This window comes from Salvelinus alpinus, chromosome 22 (genome assembly GCF_045679555.1).
Source record: "Salvelinus alpinus chromosome 22, SLU_Salpinus.1, whole genome shotgun sequence".
Taxonomy (NCBI): Eukaryota; Metazoa; Chordata; class Actinopteri; order Salmoniformes; family Salmonidae; genus Salvelinus; species Salvelinus alpinus.
In genome coordinates this window covers 42,566,840-42,585,727 of record NC_092107.1, presented here as the reverse complement: position 1 = coordinate 42,585,727, position 18,888 = coordinate 42,566,840, and the positions used below count along the sequence as shown (strand labels likewise).

Here is an 18,888-nt window from a genome sequence, read left to right as displayed (position 1 = left end):
TGTGTTAACTAGTCCTTACCTAACACAGTGATGTTTATATTGTGTTATCTAGTCCTTACCTAACACAGTGATGTTTATATTGTGTTATCTAGTCCTTACCTAACACAGTGATGTTTATATTGTGTTAACTAGTCCTTACCTAACACAGTGATGTTTATATTGTGTTATCTAGTCCTTACCTAACACAGTGATGTTTATATTGTGTTATCTAGTCCTTACCTAACACAGTGAGGTTTATATTGTGTTAACTAGTCCTTACCTAACACAGTGATGTTTATATTGTGTTATCTAGTCCTTACCTAACACAGTGATGTTTATATTGTGTTAACTAGTCCTTAACTAACACAGTGATGTTTATATTGTGTTATCTAGTCCTTACCTAACACAGTGATGTTTATATTGTGTTAACTAGTCCTTACCTAACACAGTGATGTTTATATTGTGTTAACTAGTCCTTAACTAACACAGTGATGTTTATATTGTGTTAACTAGTCCTTAACTAACACAGTGATGTTTATATTGTGTTATCTAGTCCTTACCTAACACAGTGATGTTTATATTGTGTTAACTAGTCCTTACCTAACACAGTGATGTTTATATTGTGTTAACTAGTCCTTACCTAACACAGTGATGTTTATATTGTGTTAACTAGTCCTTACCTAACACAGTGATGTTTATATTGTGTTATCTAGTCCTTACCTAACACAGTGATGTTTATATTGTGTTAACTAGTCCTTACCTAACACAGTGATGTTTATATTGTGTTAACTAGTCCTTACCTAACACAGTGATGTTTATATTGTGTTAACTAGTCCTTACCTAACACAGTGATGTTTATATTGTGTTATCTAGTCCTTACCTAACACAGTGATGTTTATATTGTGTTATCTAGTCCTTACCTAACACAGTGATGTTTATATTGTGTTATCTAGTCCTTACCTAACACAGTGATGTTTATATTGTGTTAACTAGTCCTTACCTAACACAGTGATGTTTATATTGTGTTATCTAGTCCTTACCTAACACAGTGATGTTTATATTGTGTTAACTAGTCCTTACCAAACACAGTGATGTTTATATTGTGTTATCTAGTCCTTACCTAACACAGTGATGTTTATATTGTGTTAACTAGTCCTTACCAAACACAGTGATGTTTATATTGTGTTATCTAGTCCTTACCAAACACAGTGATGTTTATATTGTGTTAACTAGTCCTTACCTAACACAGTGATGTTTATATTGTGTTATCTAGTCCTTACCTAACACAGTGATGTTTATATTGTGTTAACTAGTCCTTACCAAACACGGTGAGGTTGACCATGTTCTCTCGGTTCCCAGCAGGGAAGGTGGTGTACTCGCAGATGTATGCGGCCTCATCAGACAGCCTGAGGTTGGAGAACATGATGGTGGTGTCCTCCAGAGACGGGGTGCGGTGGCGGACCGCCGCCTGCTTGAAGGTCACCCTCTCCTTGAAGGGCGCGAGCACGGAGACCCCCAGCGACGGGTTGGCGATGGCCACGTTCTGTTTGGTGCCGTTCAGGAACTTCTGCCACGTCACCTGAGAGATCTTGACCGGAGGGTTGGAGTTAACGAAGATACAACGCAGCTCCACCTGGGAGCCCACGAAGCCTGACTTAATGGGGTCCATCTGTACACTCTGTCCATCTCCAGCTGAGAGGAGGAGGGCAGGAGAGAGGGAGGAGGAGGGGAGGGAGGAGAGAGGGGGAGGGAAGAGAGAGGGTCAGAAAAAAATATTGAAATAATCACAATCTACAAGGAAGCCCGGGCCCAAGCAAAGCATTGCAAGTCAATACGAGGTACATGCACTACAAGTCAACAAGTCAATTCCAGCCTACTAGGCAGTGAATACAGGCACCATCCATCCATCCAACACACACTGAAGTCAGTAGAATACCAGGCAGGTAGCAAGCATGTAGAGAACCTGGGACACTGAAGTCAGTAGAATGTAGAGAACCTGGGACACTGAAGTCAGTAGAATGTAGAGAACCTGGGACACTGAAGTCAGTAGAATGTAGAGAACCCGGGACACTGAAGTCAGTAGAATGTAGAGAACCCGGGACACTGAAGTCAGTAGAATGTAGAGAACCTGGGACACTGAAGTCAGTAGAATGTAGAGAACCTGGGACACTGAAGTCAGTAGAATGTAGAGAACCTGGGACACTGAAGTCAGTAGAATGTAGAGAACCCGGGACACTGAAGTCAGTAGAATGTAGAGAACCTGGGACACTGAAGTCAGTAGAATGTAGAGAACCTGGGACACTGAAGTCAGTAGAATGTAGAGAACCTGGGACACTGAAGTCAGTAGAATGTAGAGAACCTGGGACACTGAAGTCAGTAGAATGTAGAGAACCCGGGACACTGAAGTCAGTAGAATGTAGAGAACCTGGGACACTGAAGTCAGTAGAATGTAGAGAACCTGGGACACTGAAGTCAGTAGAATGTAGAGAACCTGGGACACTGAAGTCAGTAGAATGTAGAGAACCTGGGACACTGAAGTCAGTAAAATGTAGAGAACCTGGGACACTGAAGTCAGTAGAATGTAGAGAACCTGGGACACTGAAGTCAGTAGAATGTAGAGAACCTGGGACACTGAAGTCAGTAGAATGTAGAGAACCTGGGACACTGAAGTCAGTAGAATGTAGAGAACCTGGGACACTGAAGTCAGTAGAATGTAGAGAACCTGGGACACTGAAGTCAGTAGAATGTAGAGAACCTGGGACACTGAAGTCAGTAGAATGTAGAGAACCCGGGACACTGAAGTCAGTAGAATGTAGAGAACCTGGGACACTGAAGTCAGTAGAATGTAGAGAACCTGGGACACTGAAGTCAGTAGAATGTAGAGAACCCGGGACACTGAATACCAGGCCGGTAGCAAGCATGTAGAGAACCTGGGACACTGAATACCAGGCCGGTAGCAGGCATTGGAGTAGTTTTTTATTTATATTTGACAATGTAACAATCATCAGCAAAATGTGACACAGATGATGCTCCGTTCTTCTTCCACCTCCACAAAACAGGAGGCTACATACGAGCACATCATACAAAACCCTCCCCTCCCCCACACATGACCAGCCCCTCTCTCCCCTCTACCCGTATTAGCATCAAGGATTAACAACAACAACAACGAAACAGAATGACCTTCACATCCTATACAACAAGAAGTCCTCTTTATGGAGTAGTGTTTTTGATGAGATGGGAGGAGGGGGGGGGGGGGGGGCATTGCATCACTAATGAAGGAAAATAAAGGTCAGGGAGAATGAGAAGGGAGTAGGGAGAAGGGAGAAGGGAGAATGAGAAGGGAGTAGGAGCAGCCAAATCCTAGACTGTGTTACCCATCTCTCCTCTCTTCACCCCCTCTCCTTTTCTCTCCCCACCCCTTTTATCTGCTCTCCCCACCCCTTTTATCTGCTCTCCCCACCCCTTTTATCTGCTCTCCCCACCCCTTTTCTCTGCTCTCCCCACCCCTTTTCTCTCCCCACCCCTTTTCTCTGCTCTCCCCACCCCTTTTCTCTGCTCTCCCCACCCCTTTTCTCTGCTCTCCCCACCCCTTTTATCTGCTCTCCCCACCCCTTTTCTCTGCTCTCCCCACCCCTTTTCTCTGCTCTCCCCACCCCTTTTCTCTCCCAACCCCTTTTCTCTGCTCTCCCCACCCCTTTTCTCTCCCCACCCCTTTTCTCTGCTCTCCCCACCCCTTTTCTCTGCTCTCCCCACCCCTTTTCTCTGCTCTCCCCACCCCTTTTCTCTCCCAACCCCTTTTCTCTGCTCTCCCCACCCCTTTTCTCTCCCCACCCCTTTTCTCTGCTCTCCCCACCCCTTTTCTCTCCCCACCCCTTTTCTCTGCTCTCCCCACCCCTTTTCTCTGCTCTCCCCAGCCCTTTTCTCTCCCCACCCCTTTTCTCTGCTCCCTCCATCCCTTCCACCCCCCATCAAGCCTCTTCTGACTTTAATGAGTTTCAGTCACAAATAGTTCAATGGCTGCCAGGAGCATCTAGTCCTGTGTAGAGAGCACTCTACTACACAACGTGAGTGTTCAAATTAGCTACATTAAAAAGCAAGCAATTAGTAAGTGGAAAGGGCCTCTCCTTCACGGCTGCCTGTGAGCGGTTCCGAGGCAAATAAGGTCCATTAGGAAACTAGAGCCTCTCTGGCTGGCATGGTTTTAACCTATCAGGATGGCTCTGGGCCTCTCACCGAACAGATACATGCCCCCCCCCCCCTCTCTGGGCCTCTCACCGAACAGATACATGCCCCCCCCCCCCCTCTCTGGGCCTCTCACCGAACAGATACATGCCCCCCCCCCCCCCTCTCTGGGCCTCTCACCGAACAGATACATGCCCCCCCCCCCCCCTCTCTGGGCCTCTCACCGAACAGATACATGCCCCCCCCCCCCCTCTCTGGGCCTCTCACCGAACAGATACATGCCCCCCCCCCCCCCCCTCTCTGGGCCTCTCACCGAACAGATACATGCCCCCCCCCCCCCTCTCTGGGCCTCTCACCGAACAGATACATGCCCCCCCCCCCTCTCTGGGCCTCTCACCGAACAGATACATGCCCCCCCCCCCCCTCTCTGGGCCTCTCACCGAACAGATACATGCCCCCCCCCCCCCCTCTCTGGGCCTCTCACCGAACAGATACATGCCCCCCCCCCCCCCCCCCTCTCTGGGCCTCTCACCGAACAGATACATGCCCCCCCCCCCCCCTCTCTGGGCCTCTCACCGAACAGATACATGCCCCCCCCCCCCCCCCTCTTTGGGCCTCTCACCGAACAGATACATGCCCCCCCCCCCCCCCTCTCTGGGCCTCTCACCGAACAGATACATGCCCCCCCCCCCCCCTCTCTGGGCCTCTCACCGAACAGATACATGCCCCCCCCCCCCCTCTCTGGGCCTCTCACCGAACAGATACATGCCCCCCCCCCCCCCCCTCTCTGGGCCTCTCACCGAACAGATACATGCCCCCCCCCCCTCTCTCTCTGTAGTGTGAATGGGGTCTCTGACTGAGGGATCAGATTGTATATTCACTACTCAGTGTCTCCATAGCTCTCTCAGATCCTCTCCTCCTGCCTCCTCCTGGATCTGTCTCTGACTGAGGGATCAGATTGTATATTCACTACTCAGTGTCTCCATAGCTCTCTCAGATCCTCTCCTCCTGCCTCCTCCTGGATCTGTCTCTGACTGAGGGATCAGATTGTATATTCACTACTCAGTGTCTCCATAGCTCTCTCAGATCCTCTCCTCCTGCCTCCTCCTGGATCTGTCTCTGACTGAGGGATCAGATTGTATATTCACTACTCAGTGTCTCCATAGCTCTCTCAGATCCTCTCCTCCTGCCTCCTCCTGGATCTGTCTCTGACTGAGGGATCAGATTGTATATTCACTACTCAGTGTCTCCATAGCTCTCTCAGATCCTCTCCTCCTGCCTCCTCCTGGATCTGTCTCTGACTGAGGGATCAGATTGTATATTCACTACTCAGTGTCTCCATAGCTCTCTCAGATCCTCTCCTCCTGCCTCCTCCTGGATCTGTCTCTGACTGAGGGATCAGATTGTATATTCACTACTCAGTGTCTCCATAGCTCTCTCAGATCCTCTCCTCCTGCCTCCTCCTGGATCTGTCTCTGACTGAGGGATCAGATTGTATATTCACTACTCAGTGTCTCCATAGCTCTCTCAGATCCTCTCCTCCTGCCTCCTCCTGGATCTGTCTCTGAACATACCGATTACCCCTCGCCTCATTGCTGTGAAGTATTGTTAAGGAGTTACAGAGAGTGTGTGTGATGCCTGAATATGTGTGTGTGTGTGTGTGTGTGTGTGTAGGTAAGTGCGTGTGTGTGTTTGTGTGTCAGTGCAGGTGTGTGCATGTGTTTTATTATATTTACAACCCACCAGAACTGTAATTAATACCCAGCAGTGAGGAGCGAACCCGCAGGAAGAAAAAAAACTCCACTTGTTAATAAAATCAGACTCATAAAACTGCAGTACTCAGAGTGAAACAGGCACACTCACCCAGCCGGATGGGCAGTTCCAATCAGACATGGGGGGGGGGGGAGAGAGAGAGAGAGACGGAGTGATGGAGAGATAGAGACAGAGAGAGAGACAGACAGACAGCGAGAGAGAGACAGAGAGAGAGACAGAGAGAGACACAGAGAGAGAGAGAGACAGAGAGAGAGACAGAGAGAGACAGAGAGAGACAGAGAGAGACAGAGAGACAGGGACAGAGAGAGAGAGACAGAGAGAGACAGAGAGACAGGGACAGAGAGAGAGAGACAGAGAGAGACAGAGAGACAGAGAGAGAGACAGGGACAGAGAGAGAGACAGAGAGACAGAGAGAGAGAGAGAGAGAGAGAGAGAGAGAGAGAGAGAGAGAGAGAGAGAGAGAGAGAGAGAGAGAGAGAGAGAGAGAGATAGAGAGAGAGAGAGAGGGAGAGGGAGAGGGAGAGGGAGAGGGAGAGGGAGAGAGAGAGAGAAGCAGAGGATGGTTCCAGAGGGAGGAGGAGGAGGAGAGAGGTGATGATGGAGAGAGAGGAACGAGAGGATATGTGTGTATGTGTGTGATGGTGACAAAACTCAGCTCCAACAGCCTTGAAGTTGAAGGACACAGCAGTCACAACACAGAGCGACAGTCAAGACGTTGGATTTGTGGCCTTGAGCATTCAGAAAGAAAAACCCCTTTCAGATTGCAGAACAGAATTGCCGCATAGCGCTCTTAAATATCCATATACAGCAGCTGTGTTCATGTTTTGAGAGGTAGATGTCTAGATATTGTCTCGATATTGTCTCGATATTGTCTAGATATTGTCTCGATATTGTCTCAATATTTTCTAGATATTGTCTCGATATTGTCTAGATATTGTCTCGATATTGTCTAGATATTGTCTCGATATTGTCTAGATATTGTCTCGATATTGTCTAGATATTGTCTCGATATTGTCTAGATATTGTCTAGATATTGTCTCGATATTGTCTAGATATTGTCTCGATATTGTCTAGATATTGTCTCGATATTGTCTCGAACTTGTCTCAATATTTTCTAGATATTGTAAGTACAGTGCATTCGGGAAGAAATCAGCCCCTTGAGTTTTTCCACATTTTGTTACGTTACAGCCTTATTCTAAAATTGATGAAATCGTTTTCCCCCCTGATCAGTCTACATACAATACCCCATAATGACAAAGCAGAAACTGATTCAGACCCTTTACTCAGTACTTTGTTGAAGCACCTTTGGCAGCGATTACAGCCTTGAGTCTTCTTGCGTATGACGCTACAAGCTTGGCACACCTGTATTTGGGGAGTTTCTCCCATTCTTCTCAGCAGATCCTCTCAAGCTCTGTCAGGTTGGATGGGGAGCTCTGTCAGGTTAGATGGGGAGCTATGTCAGGTTGGATGGGGAACGTCACTGCACAGCTATTTTCAGGTCTCTCCAGAGATGTTCGATCTGTTTATGTTGTTGTTGTTGTACTTGGTATTTAATTAGGATCCCCATTAACTGTTCCAGAAGCAGCAGCTTCTCTTCCTGAGGTCCACACACATCATGAAACGTAATACAGAATGACATAATACACAACATTAATAGACAAGAACAAGGACATAACTACATCCCTTTTTTAAAGGCACACATAGCCAACCTACATAAACATATAACCTCAAATACCTCGACTATCCTGTACCCCCTGTATATAGTCTCATTACTATCCTGTACCCCTGTATATAGTCCCATTACTAACCTGTACCCCCTGTATATAGTCTCATTACTAACCTGTACCCTGTATATAGTCTCATTACTAACCTGTACCCCTGCACACTGACTCGGTACCGGTGCCCCCTGTATATAGTCCCATTACTAACCTGTACCCCCTGTATATAGTCTCATTACTAACCTGTACCCCCTGTATATAGTCTCATTACTAACCTGTACCCCCTGTATATAGTCCCATTACTAACATGTACCCCCTGTATATAGTCTCATTACTAACCTGTACCCCCTGTATATAGTCCCATTACTAACCTGTACCCCCTGTATATAGTCTCATTACTAACCTGTACCCCCTGTATATAGTCTCATTACTAACCTGTACCCCCTGTATATAGTATCATTACTAACATGTACCCGCTGTATATAGACTCGTTATTTTATTGTGTTACCTTTTATTTTTTACTTTAGTTTATTTAGTCAATCTTTTTTAACTCTATTTGTTAGTTAAGGGCTTGTCATTTCACGGTGAGGAAATGTTGTAGTCGGCTTATGTGACAAATACAATTTGATTTGATTAGAATACATGCAGACAAAATATCCAGGTCAAATAGGGGAGAAGGGCCTTGGTCAGGGAGGTGATCAAGTCCGGGCTCTGGCTGGGCAACTCAACCTTCAGAGACTTGTCCCGAAGTCACACCTGCCCTGTCTTGGCTGTGTGCTAAGGGTTATTGTCCTGTTGGAAGGTGAACCTTCAGACCAGAGAATCTTATCTCTCATGGTCTTTGTGTCCTTTAGGTGCCTTTTGGAAAACTCCAAGTGGGCTGTCATGTGCCTTTTACTGAGGAGTGGCTTCCGTTTGGCCTGATAGTTGGAGTGCGGCAGAGATGGTTGTCCTTCTTGAAGGTTCTCCCATTTCCACGGAGGAAATCTGGAGCTCTGTCAGAGTGACAATCGGGTTCTTGGTCACCTCCTTGACCAAGGTCCTTCTCCCCCGATTACTCATGTCATGACGTGGCCCTTTCTGGGTGTAGATCGTGGCTTCCCCCTCTCTCTCTCTCCTAAACCCAGGTTCTGTTATCTCAGGTGGTGAATTCCTGGCAGAGACTCTCTTCCACTTTTCATGCAGAAAGAGAGAATACAGAGACAGAACAAGGGATTTCACCTGGCCGAACTCCTAGATCCCCCAAAATGGGAGAATTAAACTAAATGTCCACTTGTGAGAATGTGGGAAGGGTCCGTGGACACTTATGGGACAGTTATGACAAGTGTGTTTGATTTGGTGACCTCCTGGAGGACAGGAAACACACATACATATATCTCTGAATGTGTACATGTCTCAGTTATGGGGTTTGCATCCAATTCTTGTATAAAATGAATGAGTAAAGATTAAACTATTTGTGCAATGATGTAATGTGATGTTAAACCTTTCATTTTGAGAGAATTGTATTCCCTTTAAAGTTGAACTAAGTCATTGGCCCGCCCCCGTGAGCACAGACATGATCAGGCGTCATGGAACCGCCTTTTCTACTGTTACGAAGAAAAATAACTCAGAAGAAAATCCTCGTCAGACTAAGCAAACCCACAGCTTGAGCTGTAATTGCGAATAGTTACGTGTAGCCAGTTCCTAACCAGCACTGGCTAAACGGCTGGAAATTGTTCAACTCTGAGACTATCGATCCCTACAGAATAAGAGCAAATCTTAGATACGAAGTACTAGAATGACGTAAACCGAGGACGAGAATACCGTCAACTGCCGAAACATATATTCTATGAGAACATTTCTGAATGGTAGTATCAATTCTAACCACGAAAGAGTGATCTTCAGGGAAACAGAAAGAGAGAGAGAGAGACTCGGATGAAATCTCCAGCAAACGGACAGGATTCCAAAAGAGAAGACAACAATGACATACACCGTAAATATGTACTTGCAATTATTCTCTAATGAGCGGCCCTTCATGTGCGCGAAGGATTAGCAAATCAATGTATGTGATTATAGTGTAATGAATCCATGAATCAATGTTGTCTTTCCCGCTCTTTCTCAGTCCACACCCCCTTCCCTTTGTCCACCAAGCCGTCATATCGGTTTAGCCCACTAGGGGATCTTCCCTATCACTGTTAGTAACCATCTCTACTGTTTGTTTTTTTATGCATTTCTGTGATTATTTAGTTGGTAAATAAATGATTAAGCCAATTGGTGTATGAATGATAGTATAGTAAAGGCAGGGTTTGTGCAGATAACTAACAATTTGCGACATTCAGATGAGACTGACGTAAGGTAAAGAATAATTCATTAATAGAAGACTAATTGATCAGATATTAAAATATCTGAAGCGTTATATTCAGAAAATTATAACTTAATAATCTGAAGATTTTCCGTGGTGCCCCAACTTCCTACTTAGTTAAATGTACATGATTTGTTTAATCACGTAATAATAATTACAGATAATTTATTTGAGAAAATAACAGTCTTCACCTTTAATGATGCCAAAGACACGACACTCAGTTTGGCCGGGCGGCCAGCTCTAGGAAGAGTCTTGGTGGTTCCAAACTTCTTCCATTTAAGAATGATGGTGGCCACTGTGTTCTTGGAGACCTTCAACGCTGCAGAAATGTTTTTGGTACCCTTCCCCAGATCTGTGCCTCGACATGATCCTGTCTCGGAGCTCTATGGACAATTCCTTTGACCATATGGCTTGGTTTTTGCTCTGACATTCACTGTCAACTGTGGGACCTTATATAGACAGGTGTGTACCTTTCCAAATCATGTCCAATCAAATGAATTTACCACAGGTGGACTCCAATCAAGTTGTAGAAACATCTCAAGGATGATCAATGGCAACAGGATGCACCTGAGCTCAATATCGAGTCTCATAGCAAAGGGTCTGAATACTTATGTAAATAAGATATTTCCGTTTATGATTTTTTATAAATTTGCAGAACATTTCTTTAAAACTGTTTTTGCTTCGTCATTATGGAGTATTGTGTTTTATTGTATTTAATACATTGTAGAATAAGGCTGTAACGTAACAACATGTGGAAAAGGAAAGAGGTCTGAATACTTTCCTGAATGCTCTGTATATTATCTAGATATTGTCTATACATGCATCACAATTCACCTGTGTTTAATATGTATTTTTATGTTCACATTCAAGTACAGTATTTTACCTGGCGACAGACGGATAGATCAACCAAGCAGATACATAGAAATAAAGTGGCAACCTTTTTAAGGGACTGAGTGAGTGAGAACACATCAACTTTCATTTTCCCCTAGACCACGTCAAGCAGACATTCCCCTCAGAGATTTACAATCACTTGAGGGACTGTTGAGATGACAGATTGATTGACTAATGCAGTCTGACACCTCTTCTCCTCTCCCCCTCTCCCTCTCTCTCTCCCTCTCTCTCTCTCTCTCCCTCTCTCTCCCTCTCTCCCCCTCTCTCTCCTTCTCTCTCTCTCTCTCTGTCTCTCTCCCTCTCTCTCTCTCTCCCTCTCTCTCTCTCTCTCCCTCTCTCTCCCTCTCTCCCTATCTCTCTCTCTGTCTCTCTCCCTCCCCCCCCCTCTTTCCCTCATCCCCTCTACCTTTAACTAATGCAGTCTGACACCTCTTCTCCTCTCCCTCTCTCCCTCATCCCCTCTACCTTTACAACACCTGTGTCCCAGCTTTGTCTTCTCTGGTCTGTATTACAGCTCTGGATGATAAGATGCTTTCTGAAAACATCCAATGCAATTTAGTTGGTGTGCCAACAGCAGTTAGAATTATATCTAAAGATGAGAGGGTAGAGCAGAGAGAGAAGTCCTTAAGGACTATATAGAGCTAGTTGTAGATCTGGCTCTAACCCACTGAAACAATACTGACAGAGAGAGAAGTCCTTAATATATAGAGCTAGTTGTAGATCTGGCTCTAACCCACTGAAACAATACTGACAGAGAGAGAAGTCCTTAATATATAGAACTAGTTGTAGATCTGGCTCTAACCCACTTGAACAATACTGACAGAGAGAGAAGTCCTTAATATATAGAGCTAGTTGTAGATCTGGCTCTAACCCACTGAAACAATACTGACCGAGAGAGAAGTCCTTAATATATAGAGCTAGTTGTAGATCTGGCTCTAACCCACTTGAACACTGAAACAATACTGACCGAGAGAGAAGTCCTTAATATATAGAGCTAGTTGTAGATCTGGCTCTAACCCACTGAAACAATACTGACAGAGAGAGAAGTCCTTAATATATAGAGCTAGTTGTAGATCTGGCTCTAACCCACTGAAACAATACTGACAGAGAGAGAAGTCCTTAATATATAGAGCTAGTTGTAGATCTGGCTCTAACCCACTGAAACAATACTGACAGAGAGAGAAGTCCTTAATATATAGAGCTAGTTGTAGATCTGGCTCTAACCCACTGAAACAATACTGACCGAGAGATAAGTCCTTAATATATAGAGCTAGTTGTAGATCTGGCTCTAACCCACTGAAACAATACTGACAGAGAGAGAAGTCCTTAATATATAGAGCTAGTTGTAGATCTGGCTCTAACCCACTTGAACACTGAAACAATACTGACAGAGACAGAAGTCCATAATATATAGAGCTAGTTGTAGATCTGGCTCTAACCCACTGAAACAATACTGACCGAGAGAGAAGTCCTTAATATATAGAGCTAGTTGTAGATCTGGCTCTAACCCACTGAAACAATACTGACCGAGAGAGAAGTCCTTAATATATAGAGCTAGTTGTAGATCTGGCTCTAACCCACTGAAACAATACTGACCGAGAGAGAAGTCCTTAATATATAGAGCTAGTTGTAGATCTGGCTCTAACCCACTGAAACAATACTGACAGAGAGAGAAGTCCTTAATATATAGAGCTAGTTGTAGATCTGGCTCTAACCCACTTGAACAATACTGACAGAGAGAGAAGTCCTTAATATATAGAGCTAGTTGTAGATCTGGCTCTAACCCACTGAAACAATACTGACAGAGAGAGAAGTCCTTAATATATAGAGCTAGTTGTAGATCTGGCTCTAACCCACTGAAACAATACTGACAGAGAGAGAAGTCCTTAATATATAGAGCTAGTTGTAGATCTGGCTCTAACCCACTGAAACAATACTGACCGAGAGAGAAGTCCTTAATATATAGAGCTAGTTGTAGATCTGGCTCTAACCCACTGAAACAATACTGACAGAGAGAGAAGTCCTTAATATATAGAGCTAGTTGTAGATCTGGCTCTAACCCACTTGAACACTGAAACAATACTGACAGAGAGAGAAGTCCTTAATATATAGAGCTAGTTGTAGATCTGGCTCTAACCCACTGAAACAATACTGACCGAGAGATAAGTCCTTAATATATAGAGCTAGTTGTAGATCTGGCTCTAACCCACTGAAACAATACTGACAGAGAGAGAAGTCCTTAATATATAGAGCTAGTTGTAGATCTGGCTCTAACCCACTTGAACACTGAAACAATACTGACAGAGAGAGAAGTCCTTAATATATAGAGCTAGTTGTAGATCTGGCTCTAACCCACTTGAACACTGAAACAATACTGACAGAGACAGAAGTCCATAATATATAGAGCTAGTTGTAGATCTGGCTCTAACCCACTGAAACAATACTGACAGAGAGAGAAGTCCTTAATATATAGAGCTAGTTGTAGATCTGGCTCTAACCCACTGAAACAATACTGACAGAGAGAGAAGTCCTTAATATATAGAGCTAGTTGTAGATCTGGCTCTAACCCACTGAAACAATACTGACAGAGAGAGAAGTCCTTAATATATAGAGCTAGTTGTAGATCTGGCTCTAACCCACTTGAACACTGAAACAATACTGACCGAGAGAGAAGTCCTTAATATATAGAGCTAGTTGTAGATCTGGCTCTAACCCACTGAAACAATACTGACAGAGAGAGAAGTCCTTAATATATAGAGCTAGTTGTAGATCTGGCTCTAACCCACTGAAACAATACTGACAGAGAGAGAAGTCCTTAATATATAGAGCTAGTTGTAGATCTGGCTCTAACCCACTGAAACAATACTGACAGAGAGAGAAGTCCTTAATATATAGAGCTAGTTGTAGATCTGGCTCTAACCCACTGAAACAATACTGACAGAGAGAGAAGTCCTTAATATATAGAGCTAGTTGTAGATCTGGCTCTAACCCACTTGAACAATACTGACAGAGAGAGAAGTCCTTAATATATAGAGCTAGTTGTAGATCTGGCTCTAACCCACTGAAACAATACTGACAGAGAGAGAAGTCCTTAATATATAGAGCTAGTTGTAGATCTGGCTCTAACCCACTGAAACAATACTGACAGAGAGAGAAGTCCTTAATATATAGAGCTAGTTGTAGATCTGGCTCTAACCCACTGAAACAATACTGACCGAGAGAGAAGTCCTTAATATATAGAGCTAGTTGTAGATCTGGCTCTAACCCACTGAAACAATACTGACAGAGAGAGAAGTCCTTAATATATAGAGCTAGTTGTAGATCTGGCTCTAACCCACTTGAACACTGAAACAATACTGACAGAGAGAGAAGTCCTTAATATATAGAGCTAGTTGTAGATCTGGCTCTAACCCACTGAAACAATACTGACCGAGAGAGAAGTCCTTAATATATAGAGCTAGTTGTAGATCTGGCTCTAACCCACTGAAACAATACTGACAGAGAGAGAAGTCCTTAATATATAGAGCTAGTTGTAGATCTGGCTCTAACCCACTTGAACACTGAAACAATACTGACAGAGAGAGAAGTCCTTAATATATAGAGCTAGTTGTAGATCTGGCTCTAACCCACTTGAACACTGAAACAATACTGACAGAGACAGAAGTCCATAATATATAGAGCTAGTTGTAGATCTGGCTCTAACCCACTGAAACAATACAGACAGAGAGAGAAGTCCTTAATATATAGAGCTAGCTGTAGATCTGGCTCTAACCCACTTGAACAATACTGACAGAGAGAGAAGTCCTTAATATATAGAGCTAGTTGTAGATCTGGCTCTAACCCACTGAAACAATACTGACAGAGAGAGAAGTCCTTAATATATAGAGCTAGTTGTAGATCTGGCTCTAACCCACTGAAACAATACTGACAGAGAGAGAAGTCCTTAATATATAGAGCTAGTTGTAGATCTGGCTCTAACCCACTGAAACAATACTGACAGAGAGAGAAGTCCTTAATATATAGAGCTAGTTGTAGATCTGGCTCTAACCCACTGAAACAATACTGACAGAGAGAGAAGTCCTTAATATATAGAGCTAGTTGTAGATCTGGCTCTAACCCACTGAAACAATACTGACAGAGAGAGAAGTCCTTAATATATAGAGCTAGTTGTAGATCTGGCTCTAACCCACTTGAAACAATACTGACAGAGAGAGAAGTCCTTAATATATAGAGCTAGTTGTAGATCTGGCTCTAACCCACTGAAACAATACTGACAGAGAGAGAAGTCCTTAATATATAGAGCTAGTTGTAGATCTGGCTCTAACCCACTGAAACAATACTGACAGAGAGAGAAGTCCTTAATATATAGAGCTAGTTGTAGATCTGGCTCTAACCCACTGAAACAATACTGACAGAGAGAGAAGTCCTTAATATATAGAGCTAGTTGTAGATCTGGCTCTAACCCACTGAAACAATACTGACAGAGAGAGAAGTCCTTAATATATAGAGCTAGTTGTAGATCTGGCTCTAACCCACTTGAACAATACTGACAGAGAGAGAAGTCCTTAATATATAGAGCTAGTTGTAGATCTGGCTCTAACCCACTGAAACAATACTGACAGAGAGAGAAGTCCTTAATATATAGAGCTAGTTGTAGATCTGGCTCTAACCCACTGAAACAATACTGACAGAGAGAGAAGTCCTTAATATATAGAGCTAGTTGTAGATCTGGCTCTAACCCACTGAAACAATACTGACAGAGAGAGAAGTCCTTAATATATAGAGCTAGTTGTAGATCTGGCTCTAACCCACTGAAACAATACTGACAGAGAGATAAGTCCTTAATATATAGAGCTAGTTGTAGATCTGGCTCTAACCCACTGAAACAATACTGACAGAGAGAGAAGTCCTTAATATATAGAGCTAGTTGTAGATCTGGCTCTAACCCACTTGAACAATACTGACAGAGAGAGAAGTCCTTAATATATAGAGCTAGTTGTAGATCTGGCTCTAACCCACTGAAACAATACTGACAGAGAGAGAAGTCCTTAATATATAGAGCTAGTTGTAGATCTGGCTCTAACCCACTGAAACAATACTGACAGAGAGAGAAGTCCTTAATATATAGAGCTAGTTGTAGATCTGGCTCTAACCCACTGAAACAATACTGACAGAGAGAGAAGTCCTTAATATATAGAGCTAGTTGTAGATCTGGCTCTAACCCACTGAAACAATACTGACCGAGAGAGAAGTCCTTAATATATAGAGCTAGTTGTAGATCTGGCTCTAACCCACTTGAACACTGAAACAATACTGACCGAGAGAGAAGTCCTTAATATATAGAGCTAGTTGTAGATCTGGCTCTAACCCACTGAAACAATACTGACAGAGAGAGAAGTCCTTAATATATAGAGCTGGTTGTAGATCTGGCTCTAACCCACTTGAACACTGAAACAATACTGACAGAGAGAGAAGTCCTTAATATATAGAGCTAGTTGTAGATCTGGCTCTAACCCACTGAAACAATACTGACCGAGAGAGAAGTCCTTAATATATAGAGCTAGTTGTAGATCTGGCTCTAACCCACTTGAACACTGAAACAATACTGACAGAGAGAGAAGTCCTTAATATATAGAGCTAGTTGTAGATCTGGCTCTAACCCACTAAAACAATACTGACAGAGAGAGAAGTCCTTAATATATAGAGCTAGTTGTAGATCTGGCTCTAACCCACTGAAACAATACTGACAGAGAGAGAAGTCCTTAATATATAGAGCTAGTTGTAGATCTGGCTCTAACCCACTGAAACAATACTGACCGAGAGAGAAGTCCTTAATATATAGAGCTAGTTGTAGATCTGGCTCTAACTCACTTGAACACTGAAACAATACTGACAGAGAGAGAAGTCCTTAATATATAGAGCTAGTTGTAGATCTGGCTCTAACCCACTGAAACAATACTGACAGAGAGAGAAGTCCTTAATATATAGAGATAGTTGTAGATCTGGCTCTAACCCACTTGAACACTGAAACAATACTGACAGAGAGAGAAGTCCTTAATATATAGAGCTAGTTGTAGATCTGGCTCTAACCCACTGAAACAATACTGACCGAGAGAGAAGTCCTTAATATATAGAGCTAGTTGTAGATCTGGCTCTAACCCACTTGAACACTGAAACAATACTGACCGAGAGAGAAGTCCTTAATATATAGAGCTAGTTGTAGATCTGGCTCTAACCCACTGAAACAATACTGACAGAGAGAGAAGTCCTTAATATATAGAGCTAGTTGTAGATCTGGCTCTAACCCACTGAAACAATACTGACAGAGAGAGAAGTCCTTAATATATAGAGCTAGTTGTAGATCTGGCTCTAACCCACTGAAACAATACTGACAGAGAGAGAAGTCCTTAATATATAGAGCTAGTTGTAGATCTGGCTCTAACCCACTGAAACAATACTGACAGAGAGAGAAGTCCTTAATATATAGAGCTAGTTGTAGATCTGGCTCTAACCCACTTGAAACAATACTGACAGAGAGAGAAGTCCTTAATATATAGAGCTAGTTGTAGATCTGGCTCTAACCCACTGAAACAATACTGACAGAGAGAGAAGTCCTTAATATATAGAGCTAGTTGTAGATCTGGCTCTAACCCACTGAAACAATACTGACAGAGAGAGAAGTCCTTAATATATAGAGCTAGTTGTAGATCTGGCTCTAACCCACTGAAACAATACTGACAGAGAGAGAAGTCCTTAATATATAGAGCTAGTTGTAGATCTGGCTCTAACCCACTTGAACACTGAAACAATACTGACAGAGAGAGAGAAGTCCTTAATATATAGAGCTAGTTGTAGATCTGGCTCTAACCCACTTGAACACTGAAACAATACTGACAGAGACAGAAGTCCATAATATATAGAGCTAGTTGTAGATCTGGCTCTAACCCACTGAAACAATACTGACAGAGAGAGAAGTCCTTAATATATAGAGCTAGCTGTAGATCTGGCTCTAACCCACTTGAACAATACTGACAGAGAGAGAAGTCCTTAATATATAGAGATAGTTGTAGATCTGGCTCTAACCCACTTGAACAATACTGACAGAGAGAGAAGTCCTTAATATATAGAGCTAGTTGTAGATCTGGCTCTAACCCACTGAAACAATACTGACAGAGAGAGAAGTCCTTAATATATAGAGCTAGTTGTAGATCTGGCTCTAACCCACTTGAAACAATACTGACAGAGAGAGAAGTCCTTAATATATAGAGCTAGTTGTAGATCTGGCTCTAACCCACTGAAACAATACTGACCGAGAGAGAAGTCCTTAATATATAGAGCTAGTTGTAGATCTGGCTCTAACCCACTGAAACAATACTGACAGAGAGAGAAGTCCTTAATATATAGAGCTAGTTGTAGATCTGGCTCTAACCCACTGAAACAATACTGACAGAGAGAGAAGTCCTTAATATATAGAGCTAGTTGTAGATCTGGCTCTAACCCACTGAAACAATACTGACAGAGAGAGAAGTCCTTAATATATAGAGCTAGTTGTAGATCTGGCTCTAACCCACTGAAACAATACTGACCGAGAGAGAAGTCCTTAATATATAGAGCTAGTTGTAGATCTGGCTCTAACCCACTGAAACAATACTGACCGAGAGAGAAGTCCTTAATATATAGAGCTAGTTGTAGATCTGGCTCTAACCCACTGAAACAATACTGACAGAGAGTGAAGTCCTTAATATATAGAGCTAGTTGTAGATCTGGCTCTAACCCACTTGAACACTGAAACAATACTGACAGAGAGAGAAGTCCTTAATATATAGAGCTAGTTGTAGATCTGGCTCTAACCCACTTGAACACTGAAACAATACTGACAGAGACAGAAGTCCATAATATATAGAGCTAGTTGTAGATCTGGCTCTAACCCACTGAAACAATACTGACAGAGAGAGAAGTCCTTAATATATAGAGCTAGCTGTAGATCTGGCTCTAACCCACTTG

At 43.2% G+C, this 18,888-nt stretch overlaps 1 protein-coding gene across 4 annotated transcripts in view; it reads right to left on the bottom strand.

The window, feature by feature from the left end:
- Nucleotides 1–18,888, bottom strand: part of LOC139549546 (nectin 1b-like) — a 735,897-nt gene that overhangs the window by 469,592 nt on the left and 247,417 nt on the right. For all 4 annotated transcript variants that reach the window (XM_071360154.1, XM_071360156.1, XM_071360157.1 and 1 more), the window contains exon 2: nucleotides 1,300–1,671. In XM_071360154.1, the coding sequence (XP_071216255.1) occupies nucleotides 1,300–1,671 (372 nt within the window). The remainder of the gene's footprint in view (nucleotides 1–1,299; nucleotides 1,672–18,888) is intronic.